We start from the raw sequence: 19,919 nt of genomic DNA on the forward strand, positions 1-19,919 counted from the left end.
CAGCTTCCCTGATCCTTCATTTTCCCTGCATTTGTGCATGGATGTGCCATCTAGGTTGTGGTTCTAAGCCCACACACTCAGTCAACCACCACCAACCAGGCTCAGAAAGCCTTAGTCACAGTCCGTCACGATCACCACAAAAAGGCCTTCATCGTGAACATCTGCGTAGGCCCCAGCTTGTGCCTTGGCCGAGGGTGTCTCCCGCTACAGCCCTGGCCCCTCTGATCCTTGCTTGCTAGATTTGAGCTTGCCCCCTCCCCAGTTCTGATTAGTCACTTGGCCTCCTGACTTTGGATTGCGGCTTTTCACTTGACCTGCCCTGCTCTGGGCCCACATACCTGGTTGGACTGGCGGCGGCCAGTTCTTCCTCACTACTGCTTATTCCAGGGACAGCTTGTTCAGCTCCTTGCGAGAGAAACACACACAAAATTAAGTGCAATGCAGGCATCATTTAAGTGAGCCAAGAGTGAAGACTTTTTACCAACAAACAAGACATTTCCAGAAATACATCCGTGGCACAGCCAAGGTTGAGCACATAGAACATCAGGCACATGTAACCAGAACCAGTGTGGTGTAGTGGTTCAGAGCGTGGGACTGGGACTCAGACGATCCAGGTTCGAGTCCCCGTTCAGCCATGGAGTCAACTGAGTGACTTTGGGTGAGTCACAGACTCTCAGCCCAACCTACCTCACAGGGTTGTTGTTGTGGGGATAAGATGGAGGAGATGTAAGCTGCCTTGAGCCCTTTGTAGGAAAAAGGCAGGATATAAATCCAAAAATAAATAAATAAAGCACACCCAGAAGCACTCTTGGGCAGAAGTCTGGGGTCAACTCTGCAGTGCTCCAAGCACACGTTCAGGTAGGACAGAAGGGGCCAGAACTGCAAATCTATGTTGCTTTCAGAGGAATCCAAACAGAAAAAGCAGGATTATTTTCCGGGGGCTGCCTGAACCCCTCCACAAGGGAGGTGCCCCATATCACAACCCTTGCGCCTGAATTCTTCCTCAGAACCAGGCGCTTTCTTAAAGGAGCTTGCTGGGGTGACAGCGCTCTCCAGGACTGCACGCTCAGGCTCTGCTCCTGGAAAGCTCTCCTCTTTCAGGAGAGGCAGCCCAGTCTTCTCCTCCCCCGGGGGCCCAGCCTTCTGTGTCTCTGGACAGATGTGGCCTATGGCTTCGTCTGTGGCTTCTTCAGAGGAGGTACTGAGCCACTGAAACTGAATGTTGCTACTGTCCTGAAATGGCAGAGTTAAAAAGTGGGAAAGGAAATTATACAAAACAAACAAGTGCATTTGGAAAAAAGGAGAACTTTTATTTTTCTCAAAGCATATGTACTTTTTACAGCATGTCTTTAACTATATACAAGCAGGCATTATATTGCTCATGTTATGTATATACTCTGAAAAATATATATATTAGAAAGATTCACACAAGAGATGAAACATCTTGGGCCATTCTTTCAAGAACTGTTTTTAGAATGATGACCTCCCTCCCTAGCATATTAAGGGTGCAATTCTATGCATGTTTACACAGAAAAAGTGCTACTATTCCAAGCATTTTCCAGTCAAAACATGCAGAGAATTATACCTTAACTCTGAACTGCATATACAAAAGTATTCTCTACTACCTGAAAAGCATTATTTGAACATAAAACTAGCAGTGAGAGAATTAGGCAGGGTGGAAGTTTTCGCCTTGATGTGCTAGATGTCTAACTTCTGGGATGTTTTTTAATAGGCAGCGTTCAGAAAGGGTCTTTCCCACATCCCCATATTCTATGATGATTCCTGCCAATCTGCCACGTCAGCCGGCCCTCTATGTGCCAGCTAAGCTCAGTATGGGGCGCTTAGCACAGAAGAAGATACAACATCAAGAGGAAGGCAACCCAGTATCCTGTATCAGCTTGGCACTACAACCCCCATAACCCTGACCACTGGCCATGCTGATAAATGCGAACTGTAGTCCAAAACATTTGATACGCATGATGTTGCCCACTCTTGGTCTATATGGAAAGTTTTATGCAATTTTTTGAACTGGTCTAGTATTTTCAATCCCTACAAAAGAGTTTTGTGCCTTTTCTAAGCCTGGACACCTGGCAGAAACCTCTTTTTGGCAAGATGACTCTCCCCCTCAAGAACTGACCAAGTAAACAGAGCTTATAAAAGCCGACCTTGCAAAATGTTGGGTTGCAGATTCATCTGTCTACCATCCTCTGAGCAGACAGCCCTATTCCACGTTTTGCTTTGCCTAAATGTCACATTAGCAGAGTTATAAAAAAGGATTTTGTGGGGGGGGGGGAGAGCTAAATTAGCATCTCAAAAGCCAATTACAAAGCTATAAAACAGATTAGTTTATTTCCAACAAGGCCACAAACATGGCACACTGTTCATTGCTGAACGTAATCTTTTAATAACCCTAATCCTGATACTTCCATTTTTTAAGTTTTCACATTCCAGAGCCTCATGAAATGAAAAATCTGACCAAGGAATTCATATCTAAGCCTTAGCAAGAGTCGCAGGTAGGCTGGAGAAATGTGGGAGCAAACAGCATTATCCGATTGTGAGCCAAGCCTCAACAACAGAGTTCTTCCAAGGTGGCAAATGTAAAAAAGAAAACACTGAAATTGACATGGCTCATCTTCTCCATCAATACGATGGATATGTCGTCAACACTGTGCTACTGTGAAAGAGCATGCAACACTTTTAAGAAAACTTGCAGTGTACGTTTTCGAAAAAAAATACTTTCAAAGGTGAAAAAGTAAGAAGGGTTTCAAAACAATGCAAACCTGTTTTGACATTTGAATCCATAGTTCCAGTTCAAGTTTTGTGTGTGTGTGTGTGTTTAAAGTGCCAAGATACTAATCTTAATTCAAACTACACTCATTCATTTCTGAGAGAGCAAGTAGGAAGGAAGGAAAGTTGGCAGTGCACTAAAGTATTCAATGGATGTTTGTCCTTTTCCTACTATAAAAACTGCAACAGAATAGAAGCTGCTTCTGAAGTTACTTAAACAAACAAGTACTGGTCCCCAAAAGGTAGTTTTCCTTTCCTTCTTTCCTTTTAAGACACAGCCCCCCTTATTGGGAGAGAGTAAGAGTGCAAACAGAGCAAACCCCTTTGAAGGGGTATACAAACGCAGAGCACAGACTCAAGGCATTGTTCATCAAGGCTAAAATTACCTCCACTAAGGATCAGTACAACACTACAATTTCAAGAGGCAGAAAGTACAGAGGCAAGTACAACCTTTCCCATCTCTCTCTGGCCCCACCATTTTTCTTTTCCACAAAAGGCCCCTTGGGGAGTAGCTCAGGAGGCAAAACTGTTCCGAAACTCTACGACATTAATTACAACTATTTCTTTCCAACTTTTCAAACAGACATCCACTATTTCACAGCCTCCAGCAAGCATACAGATAAAAGAAAACTAAGACACAACGGACACAAAATAAGTGTACGTTTTTAAAAGTTTTTGATAGTTTTTTACTGCAAGGCTGCAACATGGTGGATGCCTGCTTGAACATCCCCTCCCCCAAACCCCATCCCTGCACTTAATAAAACTATCAGGGAAAAGACTAACCAGAGCTCTTTGTAATAGCTAGCTTTTTATATGCAGGGTGTTTAAAAATTTTATGGCGAGTATACCACTCACAGCGTGAAATGCAGGAACACATTTCTCAGGTTGTTTTCTGTTTGGACGAAGTGGGCTGAAAACTGGGGGAACCCACCGTTGCAATTTGAACATTGCCTAATTGGATCCAGCCATGCAAGATCATATATAGAGCCAGTTTCAGGGTTACAAACGTCCAAGTTATGAACCACCCGTACTAATGAACTGTCATAAAACCTATTAATTTAAAAATCAGAGTTAAAGACAAATGGTTCATACCTTTTGGAGTTGTAGAGCCTACTGCAGAAAATCTTCATCACCAGGAAGAGGAAATGAAAGGGGGAGCCTGAGAGAGGAAGTGGGGGGGGGGTCCAAAGCATGCCTTCTTGCTCTGCCCATCTGGAGATGGAAATCTCTCCAGCATTTCCTTGGTGCAGAGATGAACTGGTGAGTGAAAGGGAGGGTGAGCAGTCCGAGAAATTCAGGCCATGTGCAGTCAAGGGGGGCTAGAGGTATTCACAGTCTTTCACTATGGCAGAAAGTCCTGTGCCCCTAAACCTCCACCAAAGTAGTGAGCCAAATGTACATGGAAGTGCTTCTTAAGTGTTTTATGTGCAGTTTATATACGCTATCTGACTTGCATACAAATTCAACTTAAAGATATTCTCTGGAACGGAACTTGTCCGTAACCCAGGGACTGCCTGCATTTCATATGAGAGAAATACCACTGGCCACGCATGCCCCATCCAGGCAGGGGGCTGGCCATGTCTGAGGCACGCTCAGGCGCCCAGGTCTTGGATTCCTGGCCGGATGCTGAAATGCACACCTGGTTAGTTCATCCCCGTTACCTGCCGTGGAAAGCCAGGTGGCACTGGCACTGGTCACTGTCATCAGAGTATCCCAAGGGCGGTGTGGCCAGGCTGGTGGCCGCCACAGTCGCTATCTGGCATACGACCCTGGCTGCGAGAAGCGTGAGGCCGGCTGACCTCGTGCTTCTCCAAATATTCACACACGGCTCTTCATGCTGTGCCTCACAGCACGTGGGAAAGCCTGCGCATGACAAACAGGGCCACTGCCGTGGATCAGCTCCGCGAGTTTTGGTCTGCGTGGCTTATCTCAGCTGAGGGCTCAGAAGCGCTGAAAGAGTCGTACTGATGCCTGCAATTAGACATGTTTGACTATGTCCTGTACACTCAGTTGCTGTGGGGTGCCACTGTCACACCTGTGGGTGCAGACAGTGGGTCACAGAAGCCACGACCTGCCAGGCATCCTATCCCTCCCGGCGCCGGCACACCAGCCAGGCAGGAGCCCACGCGGCCACATTCTTCTCTTCCTGAGCGCCCCCCTTACCTTGCCGAGACAAGTCTCTTTGAGGAACGGGCCAACACAAACAGATGAGCAGCAGCTGATGCTATTGCCAACCAGGCGCATTCCAGTAGGAGCAGCAGCCTAATATTGTAATGCTGAATTAGATACTGCAACATAATTACCATAATACATGTAAATGGTGGGGTTTGTGAATAAATATACTCAAGGAGCAGCTCAGCATATAGAAAGCATAAGACCAAAAGAGACATTCCATACATAAAGACGTATTAAAAAGTATCCAAAACTTTGGTCAAAGAGTTGTCATAAAAGCATCCGTTCAGAACCAAATGTTTGCTTTGCCTTCCCCTCTTCATTAAGCCTTCCAGTTGAAATCACCCAGAATGCAGTGCATCAATTTAGTGCCGCCGTCTCCAACCTGAAGTCCTCCGACTCGGGGCCGGCTGGCTAGAGGGCGCAAGGTTGGGGATGGCTCACTTAGTGGTTATTTAACTTGAAAACGAGTATCGGGAAACGAGGGAGGGAGGGAGGGCATCAAAATCCAAAGAGGTGGTCGGTTTTTTCGGCCGCTGTTGTGGAATTGACTTGGTCCCAATCTACGGGCGAGAGAATTTCAGTGCTTTGGATGTCTTGAGCAGTCAGGCCAATGTCGAGGACATGGGGATTAGTCCGAGACTGTGCCAGCCTGAAAGAGAAAAAGGACACCATGTTTGACCAGGGTTGTGGGTGCAGGCCTGCCGCAATGGCCAGCAGCAGCGTCAAGACCGAGCTTGCACATACAGCAGGGAAGGACAGGATGAAATCGATCTCCTTGGACCACAGCTAAGGAGACCTGCTCATGCTGCTATCCCATCTAAACAAAATACTCCCCCTCCAAAAAGAGAGCAGCTCAACAGGGAGAAATGTTGTAGCACAGTTCTTTGCTTGTGGTGCTGGTTTTCCATCGGCAGCAGGAAGTACTTCAAGTAGGGATGGGCCTGAGTCCAGCAGTTTTGCTTCCATCCCAGAGCTGAGAGGGGATCTCAGTCAAAGGTATTTCCATAATCTGCTTAAGACAAGAGGATGGACAATGCAAAGGTTGCCCCTAAATAGGGACTGCAACTCCCACCATTCCAAGCCATTGGGAGAGCCCCACAAGGCAGCGACTGCCAGTAACAAATATTCTGCAGAAGGTCAGATGTTCCCAAAGCCCTCTCAGCAACTCCTCTGTGCAAGGGTGTCCAGAAGGCTGACCATTATTAGCTGAGGCAGGACCGCTGGGGTTGGCTGGCCCAGGGCTGCCAAGTGAGTTCATGAATGAGATCTGGACCAAGAGTTGGGTGTTGCTCACATGCCAATAGTTGTTGTGATGTGCCATCAGGTCATCTCCAATTTAAGGTGACCCTGTGAGTGCCCTCCAGACTGTTCTGTCCTTCACAGCACTGCTCAGCTCCTGCAAACACAACACTGTGGCTTCCTTTATGACATCAAGCCATCTCATATTTGGTCTTCTTCTGCCTTTGACTTTTCTCAGTAGGGCTGTCTTCTCCAGTTAAGTCTTAACTTCTTATGATGCACCTCAAGTAAGACAGCTTCAGTTTCATTATTTTTGCTTCCAGGGCAAGTTCGGGCTTGATTAGATCTAGGAACAACTTGTTTGTCTCTCCATTGGGTCCGGGGTATTTGCAAAACTCTCCTACAGCACCAGTTTCAAACACATCAATTTTCTTGTCAGCTTTCTTTACTGCCCAGCTTTCGTGAGCCAAGGTGTCTCTCTAGCCACATAATTCCTCTTCTATCGCGGGACAGCCCTCATAAAGAAGACTCCTAGTCCCCAAATCCTCCTGTACAAAGCTAAATAAACAGGACAAGCCTAGAGTAATTTTTGCCAAGTGTACCGCTTGGAAAGAGGCAGATGTCTGGATATGCTTGTATGCATGAAATTCCATGTGGTAGAAAAGTATGAAGTAGCTACGCCTATGTGTTTCTCTGCAGGTACATGTTGTGAGTCAACTGCTAATGCTAAGAAGCTTTGGATCTGTACACTTCCATGAAAAAAGGAGACTTCCTGGAAACCATAAAGGAAAATTGCTGGACCGGTGAGGCAGGAGAGAGAAAAGTATGTTTGCCGCACAAACCTGTGAAGTTTGATTTCACTCACGTTCTCATTTTTAAATGCTAAGTTTGGATTATGTTTTTTCCCTACAGTCTGCCTGAAAACGTGTATGCATTGTCAAAAAAAAGTCTACATTTTGTGCTCATTTCTATGCATTCTGGTGTACATCTCCCCTCACTGGATGAAAGCGTTGTTATGTGCACTGCTTTACAAATATACTCATGTTTTGTAGCACATCTGCTGAAATTCACACTGCAAACTTCTATAATTTACGAATGTCAGTAACAAACTGTGTTCCAGTTCATATATTCAGGACTATTAAGTTGGTTTGGAAATGTGAACCACACTAATTTCTCCACCATCTCCCAGAATTGTTTGCTTTCTTCCCGAGAGCCCACCCCTTCCCATCTAAGTGCTCTTAAGCAGAGAAAAATTTAATTTGCGTGTCTTTCCAGTATTTGATGCCTCCTTTCCCAGTCTGCTTATCAGAAGGTTCCAGCTGAACAACACCCTGCTCATCTGGGAATCAACAGCTTTCTGTTTACTTTGTGCCAAATGAAACACAGGCTATTACATAACAATCCAGCGACTCACAGTCCCTGGAGATGGGCATGTCATTAGCAGAGGCCGAATCTTCCAAACAAAAGGCCACACAGGCCAAGCGACGGAGCCTTGCATTCCAGCCAAGCGTCCCCATTTTCCTGGCTGTGGGGTGATCTGTACCGACAGGCACGCTCAACAGCTCTCCAGGGCCGACAGCCTTGCATTCCAGTTGTGCCCAAGAGTCCTGCCCGTTTCTGGGAAGCAGCTCGGGAATCTTAACTCCGGCAGACAGCTGCACGGTGGCACGGGAATTGGTAATGGCAGGAGCCATCCCAAATGTTCAGCATCTACTGGGATCACCAGAAACTTTAGGACAAGGGAGGCTTCAAGGGAACTTCAACTTTCATATTCTTCAGGGTTACTTTATAGCAACACTATAATTTGGCCAAGCTTGTCATGCAAATACTAGGTTATGCAGCAAATGTGAGGGCCAACAGCTTCTTCCCACCCCGCCCCACTCCGCAGAATTCCAATATTTAGCCTAGTGTGCTGACTCCCCCCCTCCCTTTAAAAGGATGCTTCACTTTAGAGTACTAGCTGGCCAAGCACCTTCTGTACGGCCACCCCTGGCTCCCTGCTCCTCTTCCTGCTCGCCATTTCCCTGCTGCTACTGCCCAATATCGGTATCTGTGATGTTTACAGGCAGAGGGAAGGGGGCAACTCCCAGGAAAATTTCAGTGGCAGATGTCTTTGTATCCTCAGTTCTGTGCAGCCTTGTCCTAGGAGATTTATAAGGCCATGTGCATATGGTCCAAGAAAGTCTATAGTCTGGTAATTATAGAATGGCACTGTCCTGGGTGGCATGGAAGGCAAAGGCCAGGACAAAGGGTCTAGAAACAGGAAAAGCCACCCATTCTGGTCCTGCTTGGTTTCTCATTTCTCCATTTGGTTCGGTCCTATTGCGTATCAGTGCATTTAAATGTCCACACAAAAATTCATATGCATTTTGTGTGTGCTTCTACAACACATATTTTTCTGCACCACTTCTGCCAATATATGCATTTTCGCATGCACCATTTCCTCCAAGTGATTTCTCTTATTTCTGGGTATAAATGCATAATGCATTTTGGCACATAATTTTCACTGTTGGGTATCCTTTCCCGACGCATGGATCAGGGTGGTGCCAGGTACCAAAGCCTCCAGGGCTCAGGTCCGGAGGACAATGAATGCACAAATGAGCACATGCTAATATCTGCACTTGGTGTGTGTCATCAGAGGATCTTGCCACCTAAGGACACTCCTAGTGCAAGGACAAGAGAGAGGAAAGGCATTTGATTGCAGGGGGGGAAAGCTAAGGCAGGAAAAAAAGTCAGGGATGGAGAATTGCTGGAGATGAAGCTAGTGGAACATAATCTAGAGAAATGGCTGCTTGAAGTCCGTAGATTAGAAGCTTGAAATTTGCTCACTTGGGCAGAGAACTCTTTTCCATCTGTAAAGGCTTCCTGGTGGGCCATTAGGAAACCGGCTCTGCAGTTCAATGCTTAATGTTATGCTAATTTATCTTCTCCAGCTGGGGGAGATCTATCTTCTGGATTTTTACCAACACCCCAAGCAGAGTTCCTTATGCTATTCCTGCCACTCCATCCTGGATATCCTCAGATCATTTATGTCATGACATTTTCGTATGTTGCATTTTTCTGCAGTAAATACTTCTCTCCAAGCATGTGAGCATGTGTCAGAGGGAGAAAGAGAGACTTGACCGTGTGATCAATAGGTGGGGGGCATGTTTTGCACAAGAACTACTCTGATGTAAGTCCCCATTCTCTCTATAGCATTTACTGGCATGCAAGAGTAGATCCTTCCCTTGCATTTGATGGAGACTTTTAATTCTCTCCACAAAGCTGTCCTTTGGCAAACTTGGGGGGGGGGGTTTGTGGGCAGCAAGTTTGCCACAGAGAAGTGCAGCAGGGAGTGGGGTGGGGGCTTGCTCCTCCTCTGATTTATGTTCCTGTCCCCTCTATGATGTTACTCCCAAGCCAGTGTGGTGCAGTGGTTAAGAGCATGGGACTGGGACTCGGGTGATCCGGGTTCGAGTCCCCGCTCAGCCATGGAGCCAACTGGGTGACTGTGGGCCAGTCACAGGCTCTCAGCCCAACCTACCTCACAGGGTTGTTGTTGTGGGGATAAGACGGAGGAGGAGAATGATGTAAGCTGCCTTGAGCCCTTTGTAGGAAAAAGGCAGGATATAAATTGAATAAATAAATAAATAAATGAAAACCTTAAGCTGGAGCGAAAGAGGGTGGGTCAAAAGGAGCTGTTCAGCATGCCAGGGCCCAGACCTCACAGCTGCCTTCACTTGCCTTTTGAGCAGTTTTCAGTCCTTGGCCACGTCTCTGAGGACAGTGGGGGTCCCCAGAACAGATTCTCAAATCGCCAGATGCGTCAGGCCCCAAAAGGCAGCCTGTCCCCGATTTCGTGTCACTTGTGACTAACGACTCGCACTGCAGCTCTCTGGGTGCACTACACACACACCGAATAAGAGTCCCTTTCATTCAAGACATACCACCATTTCCTTCCACTCCCCACTACACAAGTAACACAAAAAGCAAAAGCAGAAACAGAAACAGTGAAAGCATCCCTCAATTATTCTTTCCAAAATGCCCCAGCAGGGACATCTTAAAGTTATGTGCACAGAGAGGTACAGCAACGCTGACAGCTTGAGTGAGAAAATGACAGAGAGCCTCCATCCCTAAATGGGGAAGAATGAGAAGCAGCAATAAAAACGGTTCTAATTTGCAAAACAACCTTGGTGTGCTTTGCAGCAAAGCGGCCGACAGAACAGGAAGCCTTTCAGACCAGACGGCAGCATCCTTTTGAAGAGCAACCGTCTGGGACTCGGACCGCTTCCCATCCACACTGGCCACCAGTGCTGCAGCGGGGGCCAGCCCCTGAAAGACGCGCCCCCAGCCTTGTCCAGCCCGCACCTTGCAAACACATCACACTACCACCCCATCGTTCCCATGCTGATTGGGGGTTGATGGTAGCTCCGCTCCAATAAATCTGAAAGGAGCCCCTGCTGCGGAAAGAAATTAGGCCTGCAGGCAGAGGCCACGACTAGCAGGGTTTGCAAAATACCCAGTGCTGGGGCCTCGCCGGGACATGGACGGTGTTTTCCTCCACACAGTTGCATCCTTCCCAGAGCCAGTGAATCAACCAGGAGGGGATCGGCCTGTTCGTTCACACACTACGTCCACCGTTCAGGACGCCCCAGCTTGTCACTGGGCAGCGCCCCACGTGCTGGAGGCTGGAGAGCACGTGTGACTGTGCTTTGCCCTGCTGCTGAACGGCTTCCAGTGCAGGTGGGGAACTGAAATGCAAGAGAAGGGATCCAAATGGGCCACGCGGTAACAGAAATGGGCAGCTGGTGGCCCTCGAGATATTTTGGCATACAACTCCCAGCAGCCCTAGCCAGCAAAGGCAATGGGGAGCGCTGATGGAAGGTCCAGCCCAAAGGGGCCACAAGCCGGCCACCCCGCAGTGGAGCTCCTTCCTCTTCTCAGCACGTGCCTCTGGTTGCTTTTCACTCCGTCTGTGCAAAGGCGCACATTCAGCAAGCGTGCTGCATCATTTAGGGAATTAAATTCCCCTCCACACACACAAATTAGCTCTTGCCCTAAGAAGTTATCAAAATATTTGACTTATGCAGGCGGCTGCAAATCCCATTGTTCAATTAGCCAAACAGAGCACTGCTGAAGGGGGTCAGACAGCGACCAACGAGAATCAGATTAGAAGCATTTTAAAAAGAGGAAAAAAGCAGTCACTAATCAAGTCTGTTCCAGGGTAGGCCCCTGGTGGAAAGAGTGTCAAGTAACAAATGATCATAATTACCTTGAAAACGCTTCATCCAGCCCGTCATCCATCGGCTTTGTTTAAAGACAGGGGTGGGTAGAAGGAAAGAAAAAAAAAATAAATCAAACAGAAATTGAAGTATTCAAGCTAGCATACAAATGCTGAAATGAATTTATTTTGCATCTGTGCATTTTAAAATTAACAGAATTTATGTTTTGCATTTTGCTTGCAATCACTAAAAAAAGGAGGGACTGTGGCCTGGAAAATAAGCTCAAATTGAGACAGTTCCCCACAACCCGTTTCACTGGACTGCTGAAAGGCCAGGAACACCCACTGCCATGCTAGGGAGAATTCCCTGTTAAGCACGGCTGCTAGCAGTGGTGGCTTTATGATGATTCCGAAACCAGAACTATGCCTTTGTAAATCCATTGCTGGGGGTCTGAACTGTGCGTGCAGGTCCTACTTGGAGGTATCTCACAAGTACTGTGTGAACAGACTGCAGAAGTAACTGTTCTTGGTGCAATCCAGCATGACTTTTCTTTGGTTGTCCTCTGTGGACTGCATGAAAATACAATCCCCTAAACTCTTAGCAGCCAAAGCCTTCTCTCTCCACAGAAGGGAAAGATCACTCAATTTTTTACCCATTAGCCTGCCTAGTTTCCCTGCTGGCTGTGGGGGGGGGGGGGGGTGCAAGGCTTGTTCCTCCTCCACCAAGCCGAGCATAGAACTCCATGCATTTGCTTGCATGGAATTCCGGATCACCTCTGGAATTTCATGCAAGTTACCAGGGATTTGCAAAGCATGATTCTTGTAGACTGTCCAGAAATGCAATACTGTCAGACAGACTTGTTCAAATGCTCAGTTCACTGTTCATCTTCCCCTTCAGGGAATAACCACAGGGTTGGGCACATTCTCCAGGGCAGCTGTGGGCAGATTCACTCTTTTTCTTAACCTGTTCGACAAAGTCTACCAGCCAGAAGAGTTGCCAGAACGTTGGGAGAAGGGAGTGGAGTGACATGCAGAACGGCACCGCAAAGAACGGGGTCGCATCACCTACTGCACCCGCATGAGCTGGGACAAACTGCATGCGCACATACAAACCTGGCTTCAAGTTAACACCCATCAGATAAATTCTTACTTTTATTTATTTATTTATTTATTAAAACATTTTTATGCCGCCCCATTCGCCGAAGCCTCGGGGCGGCTTACAACATAGATAAAACAAGTTAAAATCCATATAAAATAATCTTAATTAAAACTCACATTATAGCTTTTAGCTTGCAATTGTACCTTTTAAACCAATGGGTGGCAGAAACTTTCATTTCTCTATAGCTCATCATCCAACGGTCAATTGATATATCCCAATTTACCTTCTGCACACCCTTCCTCTAGATGCATTTTCAATTCATGCAAAGCACCCTTAGAGTAGAAAAGGATGAGCACGATGGACCAGGGGGCGTCATCTCCAGACGACAGGGATGCACACAGAGGCACTCTGGGTGGCCAACCACAGCTCCGGAATCTATTCCTGTCATCCCAGTGGAGCAGGATACCCATGCATTTTTTCAGAAGCCTCATCAGGCTTTGGGGCGGTATCTCATTCTCCTGATTAAAGCAATGGGGGGGCACTGAAGAGCGGGGGCTGCACTGCCGTGAACTGCCCACAGAGCTTTGTCTTTTGGGTGGTGCAGGAACAAAACTAATGAAGTGAGTTTCAGTGCCTTGTGCTACCCACTCCTTTTAATGGACTCATTCACTTAAAAAAAAAAAAACAATTCTGTTTCTGCTAAGCAAACTGAGAAATGTTTGGGGTAGCAGGTGACTGACTCACCTGCAATGTAAAAAAGCAGGGAGAAGCCTGCATAATTTGTGTCACATCAGCTTTGTACAGTAGTTTACCAGATTCTTTAGAAAATAAACCTATCCCCACTTAGTTTTGCTGCTTGCCCAGGTTTGCAAGACTTGAGAATGGTTTGAGAGAGAGGGCGGGATGCTCCTGCCTCACTTACCCACACGACATTGTTGTTTTCTGAGGAACGCGGCCTGAAGACGCTGCTGTCCAAGGGCACAGAGTTGGCGTTCGTGGTTAAAGGGGTCTTGACAACATTCTCCAGGTCTACGAGGTCCCCTGTGGTGGCTGCTGCATAACGACAGGAATGCAAAAGGTTGGGGGCATTAAGGAAGTGTAGGAGAGAGGGGGGCTGGCTCCAGGTGTGTTGAGCTGCCACTGGCCAGGGTGGCAGAGAATGATCAGAGTTGTGGACCAACACACCGGGAAGCGTTAGGCAAAGCTGGCTTAGAGGATGCAGGGAAGGGCTCCACTGTGTCATGCTCACAGCAGGATCGCTCTGCATTCAGCAGGTCCCAGGAAGGAAAGGAAGAGGAGGCTGAGGGCCCAGAACTTCCCTTACCAAGTTGCTGGGACAAGCTCTTCCAACCTCTTTCAAGTGGAGGAGCTTCTGTAGGCTGGCACTTCAGATTGATACTGGTTTGGCATTATGTTTTTTAATTGATTTAGTGTTGCCGTGGCTTCTGGCCAATGAATCGCATTTACTATTAATTTGGCCCTGTGACTCCTTCTGTGTCTCCAGAGGGATATAACTGGACTACGTCCATCAACAGCAAGAGGTTAGAAGAGCCATGCTGTCCTCTGTCCCAAAAACATATCCCAGCCGATATAGCATCTGCGTGTTGGATTTTAATCACTGTAAGCTGCTCTGGGATCCAATTTTAGTTGGAGAGAGAAGTATAAATATAACAAAACAAGAACACAGAGAAGCAACAGATTAGCTCTGTAGGCAAAACAGTGAAAACCATCACATTGCTCATTCCTGAAAAGTCTGTGATCCATGCTCGCTTTCCACAGAGAGGCAACGGCCAATGCCTGCGAGGTTGCCAGGCCTTCTTTAGCTACCTGCCCAAGTCAGGCGTGCATATGGAAGAGGACGGGCGGATGGGGTTTCGTCAAAACAGAGAGGGGACGGCCCTGAGCACGCGATCAGAGTTACTACAACTTCATTCCAGGATGCAGCAGCATTAAATCCACAGCCTAATGCCCTGCAACTCTCCGTTTCCTGGCCACAAAATATTATTCCCCTCTGTAAGGAAATTATAACGGACCTTTTATAGTAGGGCTGTTGCAATTTCCAGCCTGAGGGCTGAATTCAATTTGGAGATGCTCGCAGAGGCCATGCTCAGAGGCAGGCAGGGCTGAAGCCAAAGCAACCACGGCCAAGCAACTCCCCCCCCACAAAAAAAAAAAAATCAAGCCTATTTTACCTTAAAGCTCTTTCAGCTAGTAACTAAGCCCTAGAAGAGGCATTTCAACCTTCAGGAAGAAACGACATAAAAAGCTGGAAACTACCAAGCAATTCAGGGGAAAATGGTAGAGCCAGGGAAAGAGGGCATGGCCTTCTGGGAATCTCAGGCGGCTGAACTGAGACCCCGGAGAGACTGTATCTGGCCCAGCAGCTTGGAATGCTGCCCTTCTGCATCACACCTGGTGCCCTAAACCCAACACGCTCCCTCAATACCACACTCCTTCCATTTAAGACAGCGACTTTTTTGGAGATGCATAAAAATTCCAATGTGTATATTTAGGAAAACACAGTTTTGTGCTTGAATCTCAACATGCCCTGCTTTATGTTTTTCAGATCAGAATAAATTTGGATTGTAGAGATGCTCAGCGATGCAAAGGAGTCTGGGACTTTCTCGAGGCACGCTTGTGGCCTTTTGATTTATTTAGACGATTTTCAATGTGTCAAGGTGAGGCAGCCGTATCAGTTTGCCGATTTCATGTGCCATTAAGAGTGGAAGAGTGAGAAATGTGCAAGTCTCACCTGTCATGCCATGATCCCACAGGAAAATCTCCTGTGTAGGAAAGATAAGCAAGACAGTGCGCCAGCAGCATCTCCCACTCATTTCAGTGACGCTCACACAGGAGAACATCCAAGCGGATCATGCCCCATGTTACTTCGTGTCTGGCTGCATGCCTGCATCGGGGACAGTGGATTTGATTCATCACATCAAGTATCAAGGGGGTAAAAGTGGCAGATGTTGTAGACAAACTTTCCTTATATGTATGCAAACAGATCATGGCATTAATTTCCCTATTGTTGATTGCTATTTTTGTTGGAAAAATGACACAGTATTTTGGTACTGTGCTTAGGAACATGGGCCTCTCTCATATGAAGGAAATAACGGATGTATCATTTCTAGGGACATGGAAATGCCAACATTTGCCATACACAATCTGTTAGCAGAGAAGTATTGAACATACAGAGGAAGCATAAAAACAGTACCAAGAGGTTGGTGGTAATACAGGTTGGCTGGGGATGGCAGGAAGCCTTAGGGTAGGAAAAAGCTGCTCTAAAATATTGGATAAAACCAAAACAGAGGTTGAATTTAAGAATTCTAACTACAGAACATTGCCAGCCATATATGAGCAGCCTGTTTGTACACTTATCTGCGCTACCCTGAGATGCATTTTAAGATGTAGCAGCTGTTAAAAGAGGCTTTCTTTCCCATCTAACACATAGGACAGATCAATACAGACTGGATGGAAGTCCTGTTTACAGGACTTCCTTGTTTACAGGACTTTCTTGGTGCCATTTTGCAGTACTTTACCAGCCAGGACGGGAAGAAGACAGACATTTCCCTGTGCTCTTACCTCCCCAGCCCCTATTCCTTCCTCTTCCACACATCCCTCAGCTTATTCAAGGGTATTTGGGCCATGTGAGATTTAGCAGAGAGCCTTTGCCATGAGACAATTGCAAAAGGAGAATCGAGCTTAAAAACAATACCCGAAAGGCCTGACCCCATTTCGCAAGCTGCACAATCTAGACCGTTGCGCGTCTTAATGGGTCCCTCAGAGCGGTTTTCAGAAAGCTGCTTGCAGGAGCACGGAGGGCTGCCCCTGCGTCTCTTCCTCTCCCCCGAGGGATATGAGGCACATCAGATTCTTGATAAAGGAGCCACAGAGGTCAACAGAACTGTTAAATCCTTGATGCGTTTCAATCAGAGGTCACCGCTGCCTGTAGACTTGGATGCACACCTCAATCTGTGCATCTCTGGGAAGGTTATCGAGAGTACTGGCAGCCAGAAGGGCGAATCTCTCCTCCTCTGGCTGCTGCATCGCTCATGCACTGTTGCTTGCAGGGGTACATAAAAGGAGCTCCTTGGGGACTTTTACCCAAACAGGCAACATCGGAAAGGCAAAAATATCATTTCCAACCTCCAAGCTGCGAGTGCCATTCTTGACACAGCCAAAATGGTGCTAACCTGGTCAGCAGAGGTTGCAGGAATCGCAGGATACTGAGTAGTCCAAAAAAAAGGGAAGGGGGAAGGAAGTGAACCCCAAAACAGGGCACAGTGCATGCAACTCTCACAGAAGGCTAATTGTACTAGTGGGGGGCTGATGGAGGGGAGGGAGATCCAATGCATTTGCTGGAATCCTGAACAGGCCTTGCTCGTTGCATGTTAAAGATGAGGGCCTGAATCCCTTCTGTTTCCCCAGTCACTTGCCCACAATACCACAAGAGTAATTAAGATCAGCTGCGTTTCTAAAGAATGAAGCCATTGCAAGTTCTCCACCCAGAAAAGCCAAATTCTGTGATTTGGATATGGTTGCAAACCTGGAAGCAGTACCTGGATTTTGCATAGCACCCACATTTCTTTCAAAGAAGGGACAGGAACTCTGCTCCCAGATCCATGGCAGTGCTACTCAGCTTTCACACACAAGCTGCTGAGACTTTCCGCCACAATTTAGTATTATTTATTTGCCGCATTTGTATTGGAGACAAGCCAAAAAGAGGATTCTTCCCTTCCACTCACATGCTACACTTAGCACTGATTTATTATGCTCCTGCACTGGTGTGGGGGTGAGTCCAACTCTGGGGGGAAGGTGTTTAACACAGTGATAGTGCTTATACTTTTCAGATTAAGTCCCTGGCATCTACACTTAAAACAAGGGTGATAAACCGCTTTCCAGAAGCTCTCTGGAACTGAATTCTGGCTGTGGTAGGAACTAAAGCCAAAGAGGTGGGGCAAAAAACCCCTGAAACCTATTTTACTATTCAAGCCCTTACTACCAATAGCTAAGCTAATAGATCTTCCCTCATCCATGACTTGATTGTGGGTGGGGGGGCCGACCTGGCTTGCATAACGGAGACCTGGGCAGGGGGTGGGGGATGTCGCCCTCTCTCAAATGTGCCCGCCCGGGTATCTAGTTCAGCACCGTTCACGCCCAGAGGGGAGCGGGGGGTCGCTTTGGTTTAAAGAGCCTCCATCTCCCTCACGGGACTTCTGGTCCCTTCGAGGCCAGGGCTGGAGTGCCTCTACTTGGTGTTGGGCGACCGAAACAGATTGGGGGTTCTGTTGGTGTACCGTGCACCCTTCTGCCCAACAGTCTCCCTGCCTGAGCTGATAGAGATCGTCTCGGACCTGGTGTTGAGGACCCCCAGGATGTTGGTTCTGGGGGACTTCAATCTCCATGCCGAGACTGGTCTGGCCGGGGCGGCTCAGGACTTCATGGCCTCCATGATGGCCATGGGGCTGTCTCAACATGTCACTGGCCCAACCCATGAACGTGGACACACTCTGGACCTGGTTTTCTTGATGGAGCAGGAAGAGGATGACCTGAGGGTGAGGAATTTATGTTTGACACCCCTGTCATGGTCAGATCACTTCCTGGTGAGGTTTGTGCTCGAAAGCGGCCTCTCCCTCTATAAGGGTGCGGGCCCGATTGTGTGGGTCCGCCCCCAGAGCCGGATGGATCCGGATGGATTCCTGAAGGCCCTGGGGGAGTTTCCGGCTGACAAAACTGGTGCTCCTGTCGAGGCTCTGGTCGAACTGTGGAACGGGGAGATGACCAGGGCTGTGGACACGATCGCTCCTGAGCATCCTCTCCCTCTGGGCAGAGCCCGCTCTTCAGTGGTTCCGCTCCCATCTCAATGGCCGATTCCAGAAGGTGGTGCTGGGGGACTGTGGCTCTGAGCCATGGCAGCTATGCCATGGAGTGCCGCAGGGGTCCATTTTGTCCCCTTTGCTGTTTAACATCTACATGAAACCGCTGGGAGAGGTCATCAGGAGGTGTGGGCTGCAGAACCATCAGTACGCTGATGATACCCAGCTCTACCTCTCGTTTTCCACCAATCCAGGTGAGGCAGTGGCTGTGCTGAACCGGTGCCTGGCCGAGGTAATGGGCCGGATGAGGGCCAATAAACTGAAGCTCAATCCAGACAAGACGGAGGTCCTGTTGGTTGGCGGATCGGGCTCTGGGGAAGGTGAATTGAACCTAGTCCTGAATGGGGTTGCACTCCCTCTTAGGCACAAGGTCCGCAGCTTGGGAGTGCTCCTCGACCCAGAGCTTTCATTGGAAGCTCAGGTGACAGCAGTTGCGAGGAGCGCTTTCCCTCAGCTTCGGCTGATCCATCAGCTGCACCCCTACCTGGAGAACGACTGCCTGGCGACAGTGACACACGCGTTGATGACTTACCGACTTGACTTCTGTAATGCGTTCTACATGGGGCTGCCCTTGGTCCGGATGGTCCGGATACTTCAATTGGTTCAAAATAGAGCTGCCAGGCTGCTGACGGGGACTGGGCGTTATGTTCACATGACTCCAGTCCTCCATCAGCTTCACTGGCTTCCCATTGAAGTCTGGGCCCAATTCAAGGTGTTGCTGATGACCTATAAAGCCCTAAACGGCTTGGGTCCTGGCTACCTGAAGGAGTGCTTACGTCCATATACGCCCGCCCGCCCCGAGATCTGCGGGAGAGGCCCTTCTCCGGGAACCCTCCGTGAAGGAAATCAGGAGGGTAGGTACTCGGAGGAGGGCTTTCTCTGCGGTGGCGCCCAATCTATGGAATGCGCTCCCTAGAGAGGTCCGCCTGGCACTGTTGTTATTTGTTTTTCGGAGCCAGGCGAAGACCTTTTTATTCAAACGTCATTTTAATTGCTAATATTATTTGCTTATTTTATTCTTTGGCCAGGGTGACTTATTTTATATTGTTAGTTTGTTTTATATTTTTAGTGTTTTATGTTTTAATTGACGTTTTGTGAGCTGCCCCGAGGCTTCGGCAAATGGGGCGGCATAGAAATTTTCTAAATAAATAAATAAGCCTCGGCCTTTCAGAATGAGATAAAATGCTGGGAAACCACCAAATAATGGGGGATTTCAGAAAAGAAGCAAGGACTCGTGTTCATCCTTCACAAACCTTGAAGGCTAAATTGAGAACTGGGGCACAGGCAGATTCAGCCTGGAGTTCCATACTCCTGAAGTAAGGAGCCTTCAGCAGCATTGCAGGGGAAAACACTTTGTTCAAGATTGGGAAAAGCTCTGCTCAGGGAGAAGGGCTGGGAAAGATGTTTGATCCTGGGACACCAGAAAACTGCCGCCAGGGCAGTGGACAATCCTTAACTAGATTTCCTTATCTGTGTAAGAGATTCTTATGCCTTATATACTCTCAAACAAACAAAAAACACACAAAAGGAAAAGAGATAAGGA

The 19,919-nt window shown here is 47.8% G+C and overlaps 1 protein-coding gene across 2 annotated transcripts in view; it reads right to left on the bottom strand.

The window, feature by feature from the left end:
* Positions 1 to 1,289: 1,289 nt before the first annotated feature.
* LDLRAP1 (low density lipoprotein receptor adaptor protein 1) overlaps positions 1,290 to 19,919 on the bottom strand; it is a 66,568-nt gene continuing 47,938 nt past the window's right edge. The window contains exons 7-9 of one of the 2 annotated variants that reach the window (XM_044434732.1): positions 13,423 to 13,553; positions 11,453 to 11,487; positions 1,290 to 5,611 (exon numbers count right to left, since the gene is read on the bottom strand). In XM_044434732.1, the coding sequence (XP_044290667.1) occupies positions 5,461 to 5,611; positions 11,453 to 11,487; positions 13,423 to 13,553 (317 nt within the window). In that variant the 3' untranslated portion in view covers positions 1,290 to 5,460. Of the gene's footprint in view, positions 5,612 to 9,733; positions 10,932 to 11,452; positions 11,488 to 13,422; positions 13,554 to 19,919 lie in introns of those variants that run through there. The other variant, XM_044434733.1, reaches the window with a different exon arrangement.

The sequence above is a fragment of the Varanus komodoensis genome, unplaced genomic scaffold (assembly GCF_004798865.1).
Source record: "Varanus komodoensis strain SLA01 unplaced genomic scaffold, ASM479886v1 scaffold29_1, whole genome shotgun sequence".
Taxonomy (NCBI): Eukaryota; Metazoa; Chordata; class Lepidosauria; order Squamata; family Varanidae; genus Varanus; species Varanus komodoensis.